Below are 17,647 nucleotides of genomic sequence, written 5' to 3' on the forward strand. Positions count from 1 at the left end.
AGTGTGCACAGTATAGAGGATACCTCCTACGCGTTTCGAACAACGAGTTATTTGTTTCCCTTGCGGGTTTACGTTTTTTCTGCTTATGCCTATAGAACATGCACATACCTTACCTCGCTAGTTGAGTGCCTACTGTTTATATATATATATATATATATATATATATATATATATATATATATATATATATATATATATATATATATATATATATTGTGACGTCCCGGCGTCGGATCTTTTGTCCAGATCAAAGGCAGGAAACACTGTACTTTCTAAGCAGGGGTTTATTTACAGGGTTCACTCATAACACAAAACAGAAACAAAAGACCTAACTCCTTCCAGGAGTACTGACTAATACTGCTTAGTCCCTAACTAATCGTGGGAGAACAAAACTCTTTCCCCACTTTACCCAGTGTTCCTGCAGCAGGTCCCCTTTCAGTCTCTCACAGGGCTGTCTGTGTGTGCCATCCCAGATCAGTATAGCAGCAGCGTCTCTCACCCTCTCTGTATAACTCTCAGCAGTGTGTGTTTCGCAGTATGGGGGGGTTAATCTCTGTATCACTTCCTGACTATACAGGCTAGGCTAATTAGCTCATTAACTCACAGCTGAACAGACCTTTCCAGAATGAGAGCTGTAAAGTCCCACAACTGCCCCATTCTAGCCCTTAGAGGGCAGTGAAGGCATCACAATATACACACCCACACACATACATAGGGCAGGCCAGGCGCTACTACCAGGTGCGCAGGCTAGTCGGAGAGGTCTGGTGCTTTCCTCACTGTCAGAGCGTTTCGGAGCCTTCGTCACGGGAAGCACAACGCTCTGACTATCTCCTAATTAGTTTATATTTTGAGTGTTAGACCCACAGAGTGTGGTCTGAGAGGGCTATGTTCATTCTTTTTTAAGAGCATTTGGCTATCATGTGTTATAGCTGTTCACCAGGACAGACCTATAGGCTCAGCTATTTCTGAGCCTGGTGGTCTTGTATCACTGTGTATAGTGACTGTATTCACAGTACTCCATTTTCAAGCAAAGCCATTGATACACAGAGCTCATTACCCTCTTAATAAACCAACACTCCTCTACTTAGGAATAGTTGTCGACGAACTAGAATTGTATTTAATAGCTATTACTACGGTTAGTATAATCATATAACCGTGGACATAAATAGTAATCAATAGCTATTTCATTATATACACTGACGTCTTTGACAATAAGCACACAGACACCTCCCTCATTTTTAATTTGTTTTAATCATTTGGTTCATTGTATATTTTGCTGCAATAAATATATTTTAATTAATTCATTAATAAATAGTACTTTTAATTTAAGTGTAGGGTGCTCTCTAGTGCGACACTATAGGGAGCTTTCTTTCTTCTCTTTGTTCATCACAGTATATATTCCCAGTCAGCACCACCCTAATATTATTTATTGCAGTTCCAGTCATCACACAGGTTATCCATCTACCCTCCTCTGTGATGTTGTGCGAGATACACATTTGACCTCGTTGAGGGGTAATTTTTCTTGCACATACGCACTTGTATGTCCAGTACACACATACACGCACTTGTATGTCCAGTACACACATACACGCACTTGTATGTCCAGTACACACATACACGCACTTGTATGTCCAGTGATAAAAAGTAATTAATAGGAGGATTTCTTCAGTATCAGTATATCTGAGGAAACGCGTAGGGTCACATGTGCTGTTGAGGTTGAGATGTTTTTATGTGCGGTTCACCTACATTGAAGTACCAGGGATAACCGCTGTATCATTGAATTTGCTCCCTGCACGGAACTAAAGACATCAGAAGTTTGTTCCTGGAGGAAGAATCTGCAGCTGCTGTCACTTCAAGTTTCTGCTGGATGGAGGCTCGTGACTGACAGTCAGACGCTCGGAGGAGTGGAGCGGAGTTCTAGCGATCGGATTGGGGCATGAGCATTTATCTCATAAAACGCTCTCTACCATTTCTGTTTGTGAGTTGTAATTTGTGAGCTTTGGAATTGATTAAATTAATAAATAATGCACTAGGATTGGGCGCTTTTTTTTTTGTTCCCCCTTTTTCTTTGTTTTCTCTATCTATATCTATGACCTAGATCAAAAACTGGAAAAAAAAAGAAGAAATAGGAATTTTTGATCTGGAGACTCTTAACGCAGGTGGACTAAATGACAATGCTATTTTCAATGTTTTTTGTTGGATGCGAGAATATAAACTAGATTTAGTAAAAACCCTTTTGGGGTTTTTTTTTTTTTTTTTGTGTTCTCTCTACAGGCCAAACGCCTTGACCGATTCTGATGACATTTCGAGGGTATCTTTCTGACATTCTAACTTTGATCTGCCAAAAGTTTCAACCAAATCACGGAGCCCCCATCTTGAGTACATTTTTCTGTTTGGAAGGGATTCAAAAAATTTAACGCCCGCATTCTTGACGCAAAACATTAAATGTATTATTTTGCAACTTGAACTACATTTTCAGACCATTTGCTTGAACTGTTTGAGAGAAGTTAAATATTTAAAATGAAAATAAATTGGTAACCACGGTAATAAACACTGTACAACAACCACCTGTATATTTGCTTTGACATCTAGGTGTCTGTGATAATAAAATGGCGGATGATAAATTGTATTTAACTAATTGTGTTTCGGTGACGGAGAATGTTTTTTTTTTATTTGTCCAAATTCAGAATGTTGAAAATATTGATTTATTTAGTTTTGTTTGCTAAAAGCTGCCTATTGGGTTTTGTGTTCGTACCCGACTTGTGATGTTTGAAATAAAACAGAACCCTGACGATGCACAAACAAAGCAATGTTTACTCATCCCACAAAAAGTATAGCGTTTTCCTTCTAAATATATGGTACATTATGTAAATTTGTGATTTTATTGGTTTTGTTTCACCAAGAGCATTTCTGGTTTTCCCCCTTTTAAGATGATTTAGTCATGTGAACAACCCAGAAGAAGCCTGCTGGTTGAGAAGGCGAAACGTGGGTTGCTAAACTATGATGTTGCTGAAGCAGCGTGTTGGATAACAAATGCAGCGACTTTCGTAGAGGAGCTAACAAGTTTTGGTTTCTGAACAGGGCTTGTGATTAAAATAAACTGAGGAAGGATGATGTTTCCATGACATTTTTAATGAATCTCACGTGGCGGGATGTGCCCTCCCAGCAGACACGCAAAGTCTGGCGAGCAAAAACTTATTCTCAGAAGTGATACTATCTCTAAACTCTGTCAGTAACTATGTATGAATTCTGTTGAAGTGAACAGGGAAAATAATGTATGTTAATTCCTATTCCCATATATGATTACAAAACATCAGATATCTCCCTTCTATAAAGTTCTCAACTCGCCACACTAGTCCAATGTTTTGCTTAGTCGACATTTTTGGAAGAATTGTGTTGACTGATATTTTCGCTTGACATTTCAGCAATAGATGCAACATTTGCATATTAATATCACTTGATATTTGTATTGTACTATGTGTACTAGTGGGTATTTTATAGTGTACCTTATTAGTGGAATGTTATGAGTTACTGTTTTATTAAATTTGATGTTTTGAGGTATGAAATTGAAGACTGCTTATGAATTTTTCAATCAATTTATAGTATTAGCAATTGTTTGAATTATTTTTTGGGGGACTCCTTTCTTTTTCAATCTGTCTTCTCTTCTGTGTTTTCTGTGTTTGTTCTCTTTTATCCTAGGAGTTTTTGAGCACCACCAAGTTCATTGAGGACAAAAGTAATAAATTAATTATTTGCGTGGTTATGTACCCTTAAATTACTTTATTGGTTAGAAGCGGTAGCAAAGATATTTGTTCAGAAGAGGGGAAATATATTACATTTTTGTGGTAAAGGAAGCATCTGGAGAATTCTAAGCCGTCTAAGAAGAGACAATATATTCCTACACCTAACAAAGTTGAAGATGGAATCCCTAAGGTCCGTTATACAAGCGGTGCCACAGGACGACTTGTTGAGCTTAATAGGCAGATGCATATTTACATATTACAGGAACATTAGCAGTTTCTCAGGTTCACAGTGGGAAGAGAGAACTTCCAATATACAGCACTACTGTTCAGGTTCAGGCTAGCAAAATCACCCAGGACATTTTGCCAAATTCCTACTCATGTTAATAGCTGAAACAGGGCTCACAGGTCTACTCGTATCTAGACGATTTACTGGCCAATGACGACGCCACTACAATCTCATATGGTGACAGCATTTGAATTGCTAGAGAACCATGGCTGATAAATCGATAAGTCATCTGACCCCTGTGCAGTCATTGAGGTTTCTTGGGGGTCAGTTTCGGAGTAGTGGTTTCATTGCCACAGGACAAAGCACAAGATATGAGGCTAAGAAAATTCCGAAGACCATACAAGGCATCGGCAAAGGATTTGTATGACTCTTTTAGGGAAAATTATGTTTACCATGGAGGTGATAAAATGGGTAAGATTTCATGAGACATTGCAAACAAATTTCTGAAACCAATGGACTGGGTCTCTGGAGACTTAAATCAAGATATAACTCTTTCGAAGCTCCAAAACAGAATTGTTATCGTGAAAAAGCAGATTATCACTGTGTGACACCAGCCATATAATTATTACAACTGATGCCAGTATGTCAGGATAGGGGAGCCCATCTAAACAAATTGGCTGTGCAGGGAAATTGGCCAGCATTCTACAGAAGACTTCACACCACTTGCAGTTGCATGTAGTAGAAACATCATACGGTCGTTCAGCAGTCCAGTATATACAAGGAGGAACAAAAAACAGGAAATGAATGAAGGTAACAGCCGCAATGAGCTGGATTCAGGTTTACCTGGACAAATTGTATGCAGTATGCAGTATCTCCCACGTCGATTACAGATTATTCAAGATGGCAACATTTACATCCAGGAAAATGGTCGCTGGCCAAAAATATTTTAGTAGATACAGGATTGTTGGGGTGAACAGATGTGGATCTAATAGTATACATTTAGAAAATTACATCTGTTCTGCTCAAGGATGGAGCATCCACAAGCGTTTCATACGGATGCTCTAAGTATTTAGATGGGAATTTCAGCTTGCATACATATTCCCACCAATTCCTCTTATCCTGAAAGTATTTGGAAAATAGAGGTAGAGAAAGCAGAGGTAATAGCACTAAAGACCTGGCAGTTGTTAGAAAGGAAAGGTCCTTAAAAAAAAACCACCGGTACTAATGGCAGCCAGGAAAGGGTCAACGTCTAGAGTCTACCACCATATCTGGTTAAAATGTCTAAAGTGGGGCATGGTTAATTGCCTAAATTGGGATAATACCTCTTCGTCAGCAGAGTTCCTACAAATAGCATATGGAAAGGAGCTATTGGGCTTATTCTAGTACAGTACAGGCAGTCCTCTTTTTACAACGAATGGCTTATCCAACACTTTGCAATGCATACCTATGTTAGTTTTTACAACGCCAAAACGGCTTACAACGCTTTGCAAAGTTGTTTATGTGTATATAATATATATATTATACTATATAATATATTTTATTATATTTTATGTTATATTATATGTATATACACTATATATAATTTGTGTGTGCTGCGTATCGTATTGCCTGCATAAAATATTTGGTGTATATTAGTGTTAAAAATGCCTTCAGGAACGGAACCTTTCTTTTAAACAGTATTCCTATGGGAAAACGTGTTTCGCTTTAAGACGTTTCGCTATCCAACGCCATTTTGAGTAACGCATTGTGTCGGATAACCGAGGACTGCCTGTAACTCTCAAGATGTAATTGCCAAAGCACATGGTTTGGCATGTACAGAAGTAGCAGAATGAAATGTGAGAAAAAAACTCTTTTGCAACCCGCTTCTTCTAAACCGCTTCTTAAAAATGTGGCAAACCGTGGTTTAACAGCCATAACGCATGGATTGTACTTGCTTTAGAAGCAAACTTACTTACTGTTTTGCTCTCTCGGCCAAACCCATATTTCCTGATCACCCTGGCAGTGGGCACCTTTGGGTTAATCCCTTCTCACTCTAGGTAGGACAGGAAATAGACTTTTACAGGTAGGCCATATAAAGCCCCTCCCTCTACCTGCACCTTAGTCTTTTTCCTGTCCTCACAGCTAGGAGTAGGATTTTTTTATTTTCTAAAGGGACTCACCTACTGCACCTTGTGCAGATATCCAGGGACCTCAGCCTCTCTGCCCTGAAGCTCCGGACGACGCACCCATGCGGTCGCAAGACGGAGACCCCTAAGAGTCGGGGGAGCCCCAGGAACCCAGTACATTCGTGGGGTGGGGAGCAGCTGCAGCCGTGGGCTGTGGAGGCTTACATGCAAAGGAAGCCCCATTACCAGACAAAGGGAAGGGGAGCATAGCAGCTGCAGCTGAGAGCCGCGTGAAGGCTCAGACTCGCCGCACTAGTGTCTGGTACGCTGCGGTAAAGAAACCCCCAAGAGCCCGGTACAGCGGGGGGGAAGCAGCCACAGCTGCGAGCCATAAAAAGGCTCAGATTGACCGCGCTAGCGTCTGGAACGCTGCGGTAGAGGGAACAGTGCACGGGAGCGCGCGCGTCACGTTCCGGCCGGCGGATGCGTGCACAGACACGCAAGCCGTGCACGAGCACTGGAAGTGACGGACACACTGTGTGTGTGTGTGTGTGTGTGTGTGTGTGTGTGAAAGAAAGCTGCAGCATGGAACGCTCAGCAGTGAGAAGCCAAGTGCTGGATATGGAGACTTCTAAAAAGTTCAGTTCCCAAGACTAGGTGAGTCCTTAGTTTTAGTACTACATGGGAAAGAGAGAGGATCTATTTACTTTAGGGTGTATATTTAGTATTTATTTTGTTTTGTTAATATAGCTAAGGGGAATCCTGCAGCATAAGAAAGAAGCTGTGTGAAGATTGTCTTAAGGCAGCAGCTGGGGATTCTAATGAGCAGATGAGCACCTCCCTTGTACTAATTAAGGAGGCAGTTAAGCAGAGTGTGGATGCTGCTGTTCAACAGACAGTTAACCCTACGCAGGAAAGGTCAAGATCCTAAACCAGTTTGGATAAGGGAAAAGGCTTTTCATCTGACGAATCAGACATAGAATGCTGTCAGGTGTCAGAAGGTGAATTGGATTCATCAGATCAAGATATTTAGGAGGATGAATCTGAATTTGATGTAGAAATGGTGGACCCGCTCATCAAAGCCATGAGACAGGCTTTAGCATTTAAACTTTCTTGATGAAGTGCAAAGGGTTGCAACCCTCTAGGGTTTTCCATTAAAGAGTTTATGTTTGCCAGACCTGCTCTCCTTCATTTCTCTGCTGTGCGCTCTGCACACACTGCATTTAGAGTGGAAGATACTGAAGAATTGACCCACAGGAAAGATAAACTGTTTTGGGTCAAGACAAAAAAAAAAAAAAAAAGTTGAGTTTTTCCTATACATCAGGTGATCAAGGACCTTATTCAATCCGAATTGGTGCGGCCAGACGCCAAAGTATTACATCTAGAAGATTTGGGAAAATGTATCCGTTTCCAAAGAAGAGGTCAAATTTTGGGATGTCAGCCCAAAGGTGGATACTGCTATATCCAGAATAGTAAAAAAAGACCACAATCCCAATAGAAGAGGCTGCATCATTAAAGGACACTATGGATAGGAAGATGGATTACGTATTGAAAAAAGCATACGTTACAGCAGGAACATCCTACAAACCAGCCATAGCAACAACGTCAGCAGCAAGGGCTATGCGAGTGTGGATTGCCAACATAGAAGAGGCAATAGACAAGGGTATAAAAAGAAGTGTTATTCTTAAGACACTGTCCGAAGTAAAGTGGGCAACAGACTACATAGCAGATGCCTCGTTGGATGCGGTAAAATTAGCAGCTAAATCTATGGCGCTAGCGGTATCAGCAAGAAGGGCTTTATGGCTCAGACAGTGGATGGCTGACACAGCATCAAAGAACAGCTTATGTGGATTACCATTTGAAGGTGAGTTCCTCTTTGGCAACAAACTGGATGCCATAATAACAAAAGCATCAGGAGGTAAGAGCACTTTTTTACCTCAGGAAGGCATATAGACCTGGCAGGTCGTTTCCAAGACAAACAACATGGAGGGGCGGCCAGAACCGGCTTTTTTGTGGCGCCAGAGGAAGAGGATCATTTGCAAAGAACAAGTTCACATGAAGGTCAAAGGGCCCAGCATTTGCCAGTAGGAGTGCGACTGAAGCAGTTTTCTGCAACATGGGCCCAAACAATACAGGACAATTGGGTATTAGAAACCATTCGTCAGGGGTGCAGTATAGAATTCAAAGAGATGCCAAGAAGAAATATGGGCCTAATAACATGGATACAGTCCAAGGAAAAAAGAAGGCAAATGAATTTGGCTTTAAAGAATTTATTTCAAGCGGAAGTAATAAAGAAGGTACCTCAGGAAGACAGAGGAAGTGGAATTTATTCCAGAATATTTCTAGTAAAGAAACCTACAGGGGATTACAGAGCAATCCTAGACCTAAGAAAGGTAAATTCATTCTTGAAAATAAGAAAATTCAAGATGGTATCACTGATTATTCAAGAAGTACAACCAGGAGACTGGATGGTGGCGATAGACTTAAAAGACGCTTATCTACATGTGCCCATAGCAAAGGGACACCAAAGATTTCTAAGGTTTGCAGTAAATCAAGATCATTATCAGTTCACAGCACTGCCATTTGGTCTGGCGACTTCCCCAAGGACGTTTACAAAGGTTCTAGCCCCTCTAGTGGCAGAAACGAGAGAAAGAGGGGTAGAAATATACCCATACCTGGACGACATCCTGGTTAAAAACAAAAAGTCTGAAGAAACTACAACAAGATCAGAAGATGGTCATAACCTTCCTGGAACAGCACGGTTGGTTAATAAACAGAGACAAGAGTCATCTCATGCCCACTCAACTGTTAAGATTTCTGGCGGTAGAATTCGATACGGTAAAAGGAGAAGTGAGACTGCCAGACGCAAAGAGGCAAGACATAGCCATGCAAACAAAGAAGCTCAGGAAAGCTGCCAGAACTTCAGCAGAAGAATGCATGAGGCTTCTAGTAAAATTTGCTTCAACAGTAAGCGTCACAAAATGGGCAGCAGTACATATGAGACCATTACAAAACAATTTTGCAATAATGGAACGGGAATCACAAAAACACAAGACAAAGAATCTTGTTAAACCCACACACAAAACAGGAATTAAAGTGGTGGGAAGATACCCAAAACCTGGGAAAAGGACAAACACTACACCCAGTACAGTGGGTAAGAATTACAACAGATGCGAGCAACGCAGGTTGGGGTGCCCAAATGGGAGAAACATTGGTGCAAGGAACCTGGACAAACCAGGAAAAGCATCTTCCATCAAATCTGCTGGAACTAAAAGCAGTACAAAGGGCCCTAGAAGTTTGCCAAGACCAAATAAATGGTGGCTATATAAAGATAGAATCAGACAACAGGTCAGTTGTCAAGTATATAGCCAAACAAGGAGGAACCAGGAGCAGAAAGCTGATGAACTTCACAGCAGAAATCCTTTTTTGGGCAGAGCGCCACTTGTCGGAAATTGCAGCCATACATACCCCAGGACTGGAAAATGTCACAGCAGACTTTCTAAGTCGCAACATCATACACCCAGGAGAATGGTCATTGGACCCACAAGTGTTTCAAGAACTGGTAGAGCAATGGGGTCAGCCAGACATAGATCTCATGGCGACACATCAGAACCGCAAGGTAAGGAACTACTGTGCCAGACAGTTTTCATCCAAGCGCACAAAGTACAGATGCTCTCAGTTTCAAATGGGACTTCAAGTTGGCATACCTGTTCCCTCCAATTCCCCTAATTCCGAAAGCAATCAGGAAAATCAGGGAAGACCAAGCAGAGGTGATATTTATAGCACCATACTGGCCAAGAAGGCTTTGGTTCACACACTTGGTAAATATGGCAGTAGATACACCATGGCACATACCAGATCGCAAAGGACTGATGCGACAGGGCCCAATATGTCATCCGAACGCCAAACAATGGGCCTTGACGGCATGGCGATTGAGTGGGAAACATTGAGACTGAAGGGTTGTTCAGACAAAACAATCCAGACCCTTTTACAAACAACAAAATGTTCCACATCAAAAGTATACCATAGAATCTGGCTTTGCTTTCGCGATTGGTGTGAAAAAGAAAAACAACATTTCCTTTCACCTAGAATTGTGTCAATAGTAGAGTTCCTGCAAAAGGGATTTGAGAAAGGTCTCAGTCTTAGTGCAGAAAACTGTACTTTCAATGAGCTATCAGCCTTATTGGAAAGAAATCTGGCAATGGAAAGATTAATCATCAGGTTCTTGCAGGCAGTTAAAAGATTAAGACCTCAAATCAAGAACAGAGTACCGACATGGGACTTGTCTCTAGTATTGGATGTACTAACGATAGCTCCATTTGAACCTATACAGGAGATAGGCTTAAAATGGTTATCATGGAAGATGGCGTTTTTGATAGCAATCACCTCAGCAAGGAGAGTGGGAGAACTACAGGCTCTATCAGCCAAGGAACCATTCCTAGTCATACATCAAGACAAGGCAGTTCTCAGACCAGTGCATCAATTCCTGCCAAAGGTTGTATCACAGTTCCATATGAATCAAGAAATTGTGATTCCGTCATTCTGTCTAGAAACAAAGAATAAGAAAGATGAAAGACTACACAAATTAGACGTGGTAAGATGTCTAAAAGTGTACATGGAAAGGATGCGAGATATCAGAAAGTCAGACAGACTATTCATCATACTAGAGGGACCAAAGAAAGGTCAAGCAGCATCAAAGACAACAATTTCTCAGTGGATAGTGTCTTGTATTTAAAAAGCTTATGAAAACAAAGGACAAGATAAACCTTTGAACATTAAAGCTCATTCTACAAGGGCCATGTCTACATCATGGGCATTTAAAGCCCAGGCTTCACCAGGACAGATATGCAAAGCGGCAGTCTGGTCCTCATTCAATACATTCTTGAAATACTACAGACTAGACGTACAATCATCAGCTGACACAAGCTTTGGTCGTAGAGTGTTACAATCTGTAGTGAAATAAAGTGTAAAGTGTATTAATAAAGGTCAAACTGATAAAGGCATTAACTGGTGGTGTTTATTTCTGATGTATCCCTCCCTAAAATTGTCACTGCTTGGGTATGTCCCAAAGGTGCCCACTGCCAGGGTGATCAGGAAAGGAGAAAATTTAAAACAACTTACCGTAATTTTCTTTTCCTGGAACCATGGCAGTGGGCACATTGTTACCCGCCCTATGAATGTCTAATGCCTATCAGTTATATTTTTCAGCTATGGAAGAATCGTAAGACTACGGTGCAGGTAGAGAGAGGGGCCTTATATGGCCTACCTGCAAAAGTCTATTTCCTGTCCTACCTAGAGTGAGAAGGGATTAACCCAAAGGTGCCCACTGCCATGGTTCCAGAAAAAGAAAATTACGGTAAGTTGTTTTAAATTTTCTCCTTTCAGGCCCTGGATGTGACTCGTAATACCAATCTTGCTACCCTTGAGGTGGCGTGTAAAAAAATGTGAGTTTTTGGAAGCGGTTTGCATAATGGAGCTACGAGAATAGCAGTTGTAGTAAATTAAATACAAGTTGGAGGCTTTTTTTGACAAACCTTTCGAATTGGTAGAGCCAGAGTGAAACCGCTTCTATAAACACCTTTTAGACACGAATTGGACATAAGAGAAGGGCTTATTAGCAAACAATGCTAATCCGCTTCTGAAGTACACTTCAGAGCTCCTAGTATCGGCCTATTAGTCTCCATTCCATTAGGCCTTGGATTATACCAGATGCCGCCGGGTGGCAGCGCGATCTGGTGACGTCACCCTTTTGCTGCCGCCGAGCAGCATCTTGAACATACAGGAGAGAAGAGGAGACGGGGAGGTGTGGCTGTGAGTGGTTCGCTCTCATTGGCTGAACCGCTCACGTTACACGACCGTCGCCTTCAGAGAAAAAAATCCTTTGTCTCCTCACCAGTCGTCCGCCCTGCAGCTCCATGTTGCTGCGCACGCCACTACAGTTATGTTTACTTTAATTGTTTAATTGTTTTTTTTGTATTTTGTTTTTCGGCCATGCCAAGTAACACCGCCGGCGTTTTTTAGGTATAATCACGGCCTTAGAGTACAAGCATCTGCTTCAACAGCACTGCTATAAAGAGATGTGGCCACGGAAAAATTAGCCATCATGCTTTTGCAAGCAGTGAAGACTTGGAGACCTCACATCAGGAAAGTTCTACTATCTTGGGACCAATCTCTAGTCCTACAGATATTGAAGAGGCCCCCATTTCAACGGTTACAAGATTTATCTTTAAACATTCTCACACAGAAAACAGTTCCTTGTGGCCATTACTTCCTCAAGGAGAGTGGACAAACTACAAGTGTGATTATGTAAAGAGCTCGAAGACAAGATAGTCTTAAGAATAGTATATGATTTTCTACTTAAGTTAGTATCAGTTAATCATTCCCTCTTTTGTGCCGGAACGGAAAAATCAGAGTGGGGAAGATCTTCCTATTTGCATGTAGGTAAAATGTGTGAAACATGATCTACAAAGGGTGCATGACTTCAGGAAATAAGACCGACTTTTTGTCCTCCCGCAAGGTACCAGAAAAGGACGAGCAGCATTGAAGGCTACGATGGCACACTGTATCACCAATTGTATTTGCTCGGCATACAGACACAGAGATTCATGTTCCTGAGCAGACTCAACCAGAGCTGTGGCCATGTCTTGGGCTTTCATGGCCCAAACATCACCTGTTGAGTTATGCAAAGTAGCTGTGTGGTCATCCTTTAACACATTTATTAAACATTAGACCCGATGTCTAGTCCTGAGCTAACGGAAGGTGTTGCAAGCGTAATTCGATAATAAATATTTCAATTTACTGTTCTGTATTCTTCAGTTTTGTTTTGTTTTCTTCTTCCCCCTTTGGTTTTAGTGCTTTGGTATTGTCACACTAGTGTCACCGTCATGAACAGAAAATTAGAAAATGTATAGTCCACGTACTGTAATTTTATTTTCCCAGAATCTGTTCATAGCCGTTGGTATTTTCCAGTCCCTTTAGTGTATCTATAATATATTTCGAGCTTGGGGTAATCCAAAGCACAAGGGAGGAGCCTTTTATGGGCCACCTGCAGATGGTTTTTCCTCTTACTCCAATCAGGAAGAGCGGAGCCACCCACTAGTGTCACAGCCATGAATGGATTCTGAGAAAAGAATATTACAATAAGTTGACTACAATTTTATTATATTTTTTCCCCCAATAGCACCCATCTCCCCTTTGCCCGTGCATCAACTTTCCCAAAGGCACATGTCTACCCTTTGTCTGCGGTTGGTAAACTGCACACACCTTTCACTTTTATAGAGCTTCCTCAACCAAGGGTATTTAGGGGGGAGGGGGTGAGAAATTGTCTTTAGTATGGGGTAATGTAGTTAGTAAAGGATGGCAGTTGGATGTGAGGTGTTTTCTCCAGCTTTGTTCATGACCTGCTGCATCTCCTCCAGGTACCTGGTAACACATCTCATGGGAGCCGACCTCAATAACATTGTGAAGTGTCAGAAGCTGACGGACGACCATGTGCAGTTCCTGATCTATCAGATCCTGCGAGGCCTGAAGGTACAATGCAGAATCTAGTCAATGCAGACAGTTAATGGCAGGTAACGAAGTAACAACCTCTTTACTGTTCGGGCTACAGAGAACGCAGGAGTGTGACTGCTGGTCCTTAAACTTGATTTATTCACCTCATTATCACATGGTTACTCTACAGACAAGGATCCTGGGTAGACGTGTCAATGACCACACACTGGGCATGGCACTTTTGCCTTTCTATCTATTTTGTGACGTACTCCGTTAAGATGTTGAATTGCGCACAGTAGGCAACGAAGTAACCCGTTGCGTTGCTTGCCCCTCTGGCACTGAAGACTTGGCCGATCCACTAGTTGTGCAGACTCGGGCGACCCACCAAGTAACAGCAGTTTGCTGCTGGGGATGTCTTTGGTTTGAGCTTGGTAACCAAACCTGCATTGTTATGGTGGGTTTAAAAGACCTTCCATCATAGAGTTCAGCATAGACAGTGAAGCTTTGAGTGTCTACATGTCGTTTCCCGGAACCCTTGTCTGCAGCTTTCCCACTGTATGACGTGACAATGAGGTTGCAAAAGCAGTTTTGGGGTTAAGTGGAAGACATTCAGAGACACTCGTGGGTGTTCTACTTTGGAAAAGACACAACCTCTTCTCCCCTACCCCACCCCCTCACTTTATCAGTCACAAGAATGAGTGCCGTCTTGTCATTCCTCTGCCCCTGCGATCTCCTCTCCTTGCCTTTCTCTACTCCCCCCATTCTGTTGCTCTTCTTTGACCAGCTGTGCTGTTAATATATGCTGTTTTTTTTCTCCCTGCAGTATATTCACTCAGCAGACATTATTCACAGGGTGAGTAGCACAGAAGATCACAATCATGTGGGTATTGGGGATAGTGTAGGATCATCATGTGAGACCTGCAGAGAGCATGACGTCAAACGTGTTTGTGTGACACCTGCAAACTACATTACATATGTGAGAGACGGCAGAGTCCTCACGTCGTGTGTGTGTGTGGACAGGAGTGCGGAGTCATGCTGTGTGTGACACAGAATATGGGTAAAGCTCAGTCAGCGTGATGTGGGGACCTGTGTTGTACAAAGGACATCTTTGTCACATGAGTATGACATTTTGTTTTCATTGTGTCTCCAGGACCTGAAGCCTAGTAACTTGGCAGTTAATGAGGACTGTGAGCTGAAGGTGAGTTAGCGAGAGGTTGTGTACGTGCATTTAGTAGAGTGCTAAAAATTAAAATACATTTTGGGGATCTAGATTTGTTTGAGAAGGATAATACACGCATCAGGGAGAGATTTGTTTGCTCAATGCTCTGCTTATGTTTTAACCTGATACATAAAAATCTCTCCCTGGTTAATTATCTGGCTATATTTTATCCCGAACAATCGCATCTTTCCCTGATCAAAACTCTGTGTATTATCCTGATGAGTCAGAACTCTTCCTACAGTAGGTCAATAGTCTGCCAATCTTTTAACTTGTTATGCACATCACTGTATACCCTTCTTTTCTAAATACTCTTGTTAAACGTGTCCCCATTATCTACTATAACACTCTCCACGAGTACAAAAGTCCACGTTGTCACTGCCCTAACTGTACATATCCCTTTCTGATGGGGTTGCCCTGCCAATTGGAAAAAGGGCTGGAGGCCTTTGTGACTGGGTCCACACACACGCAGCACCACGCTGCTGACTTCCCGGGAAGCTTTGGATCCACGCCCTGGCACTGCTAACTCCGATCTGAAAAGACGTACGAGCTCGGGAAACGAATGAAACGACATGCAAGCAGTGTTTCAAAACCTTTGTCTTATTTATTAAGCATAGGCTAAAAAGATTTACACAGAAATAAGAAAACATTTGGTTAGAGACGTAACTTATGTTAAAGGCGTGATTATGGGGCAAGACATATTAGTGGGGTGATCGATAGGGCGTAAATCTCCCAGGACAGGCACTGTCCGGAACACATAACATTCTCACCTCGTCATCTACAACCTTGGTTCCCATGGCAGCTATGTGGGGTGATCTAGCTTCCCAGGAAGCTAACCTCCTATTACAGATAAGACAGTAAAAACTAACTTCATGAGTGAATATATATTAGTAAAAAACTGACTACATGAAGAAATATATTTTAGTTAGCATAACCAGACAAAATGGAAGGCATACGACAAATGCAGCTTCTGGCCTTCTCTTGTTGTCCCTAACACTTTTTCCTTTGTTGCTTGTCCTTACCTCTTATATAATTTGAACGGTTATTGGGATGAAAAGTTGACTTGAAAATTCCCTGTAATGATCTGGAATATATTTATAAATCACAATCCTATCCTCTCTTAAACTCCCCTTTTCAAATGTAAGCAATCCTACTGTAATTAGTCTTTCCTCAAAAGTCAGACTCTCCATTCCCTTTATAAATTGGTGGCTCTTCTCTGCACTTCTTGGATTATTTAAGTTTACCGATGTGGAAAATGCACCTCTTCTCTCACCCACATCAGATTCTGGATTTTGGGCTGGCACGGCTCACAGATGAAGAGATGACTGGATATGTGGCTACACGATGGTACCGGGCACCAGAAATAATGCTGAACTGGATGCATTACAACCAGACAGGTTACACTGCTTTATAAAGAACAGAGATCCTGCCTTCCACATGTTCAATCCCGCAGCCCCCTAACTTACTTTTGAGTCTTTGTCCTTTAAAGCAGGTTACTTGACCTTAACTTTTATTTAGAAAAGGCCCAACCCCTGCAGTAATGTTCACACGGCTCTGCTGTTTAATCTCATTTGCTCCACCCAGTCGGTGTAAATTTTCCAGTATATATAGCACCCTTATGTCTCTGTCCCTGAAAATCAGAGAAGGTGGAAGGGGAGGATGGGTACCACAATCCTGGAGGTGTATTGGGTGAATTAATGATGCACAGACCCCGTTTACATCGTAACCGGCTGTCCCTAAAGCATCAGTTACTCTTCTAGGCATAATAGCAATTTTTATATTGACTTGCCATACTTATTTTATTCTGATTTTACTATCATGATGGTTTATTACCCAATTTCTTTGCTCTGTCTTCTTCCTTCACCCCTTGTTATCCCTGCTCTGCTTTCCTCTCACCCATGACCCCATAACCCTTAGAGGGTCAGTCCCTTGTAGGACCAAAGTGTACTAATGGCAGTGAAATGTTTAAGGCGGTAAATCAGGGTAATTTATCCCTTTTACCAGAATTTAACACCTATAAGTATTTTAACATTAACATGGTGAGCTGAAACTTGGGATAGCTTTAATTTATTCTGGCTGCTCCCTTTAGTGTGCTATCACGATATGTTCAACAAGCGTTTGTGCAGGCAACCCCCCCCCCCACCCCCACACCCTTATATTGGCTTTCTGGTAAGGGTAAAAAAAACACTTGATTGACAAACACTTCCTGATTCAGAGGCCACTACAATATGCAATTTGTAATACATTTTCACAGAAACAAAAGTAGCCAAATCTTTTTCCTTTTGCACCAGTTTAAGGACTTTGCATTATAACATTGTTTGCAAAGTCATTTTTTTAATGTAGAATTGTACCTTTACGCTGTCACGTCCTGAGAAGCCTGGTCCAGCACCCAAGGGATTAACCCCAGTCTTCCGTCCATCTCCCCCCTCCCTGCTTAGTTGCTCCCAAAATTCAGCTGTATATCCTGTGCCCTATACCCCTGTGTCTCCATGTGTGTAAGGCCCATGGGGTTGATTTTGCCTCTTTGTTTCCCTTAGTGGATATCTGGTCGGTGGGATGTATAATGGCTGAACTGCTGACTGGACGGACCCTTTTCCCGGGAACAGACCGTATCCTTTCAACATTGCCAGAGGGACGTGTCTGCTACCAGTTCACCTCCCTGTCTGCCACACTTGTCTTTATAGATTTCTCTCTCCCTCTCATTTATATTTCCTTTGCTTCATTGCATCCATAGGAGATGGGGACGTGACCAATGGCGAATTTAAAAATCCGTCTCGCATAGGAGCTTACAGTGGTGCCGCCCGGGCCGCCGCCACCTCCTGCACCGCCACCCTCCTCCAGTGTTAAATGTCATCATGTTGCCCTA

General features: G+C 42.0%; 1 protein-coding gene across 4 annotated transcripts in view; it reads left to right on the top strand.

The window, feature by feature from the left end:
* The window catches only part of MAPK14 (mitogen-activated protein kinase 14), a 46,433-nt gene that overhangs the window by 8,877 nt on the left and 19,909 nt on the right, over positions 1–17,647 (top strand). For all 4 annotated transcript variants that reach the window (XM_075614138.1, XM_075614137.1, XM_075614140.1 and 1 more), the window contains exons 4-8: positions 13,493–13,604; positions 14,389–14,418; positions 14,716–14,763; positions 16,064–16,178; positions 17,319–17,390. In XM_075614138.1, the coding sequence (XP_075470253.1) occupies positions 13,493–13,604; positions 14,389–14,418; positions 14,716–14,763; positions 16,064–16,178; positions 17,319–17,390 (377 nt within the window). The remainder of the gene's footprint in view (positions 1–13,492; positions 13,605–14,388; positions 14,419–14,715; positions 14,764–16,063; positions 16,179–17,318; positions 17,391–17,647) is intronic.

This window comes from Ascaphus truei, chromosome 9, assembly GCF_040206685.1.
Source record: "Ascaphus truei isolate aAscTru1 chromosome 9, aAscTru1.hap1, whole genome shotgun sequence".
Taxonomy (NCBI): Eukaryota; Metazoa; Chordata; class Amphibia; order Anura; family Ascaphidae; genus Ascaphus; species Ascaphus truei.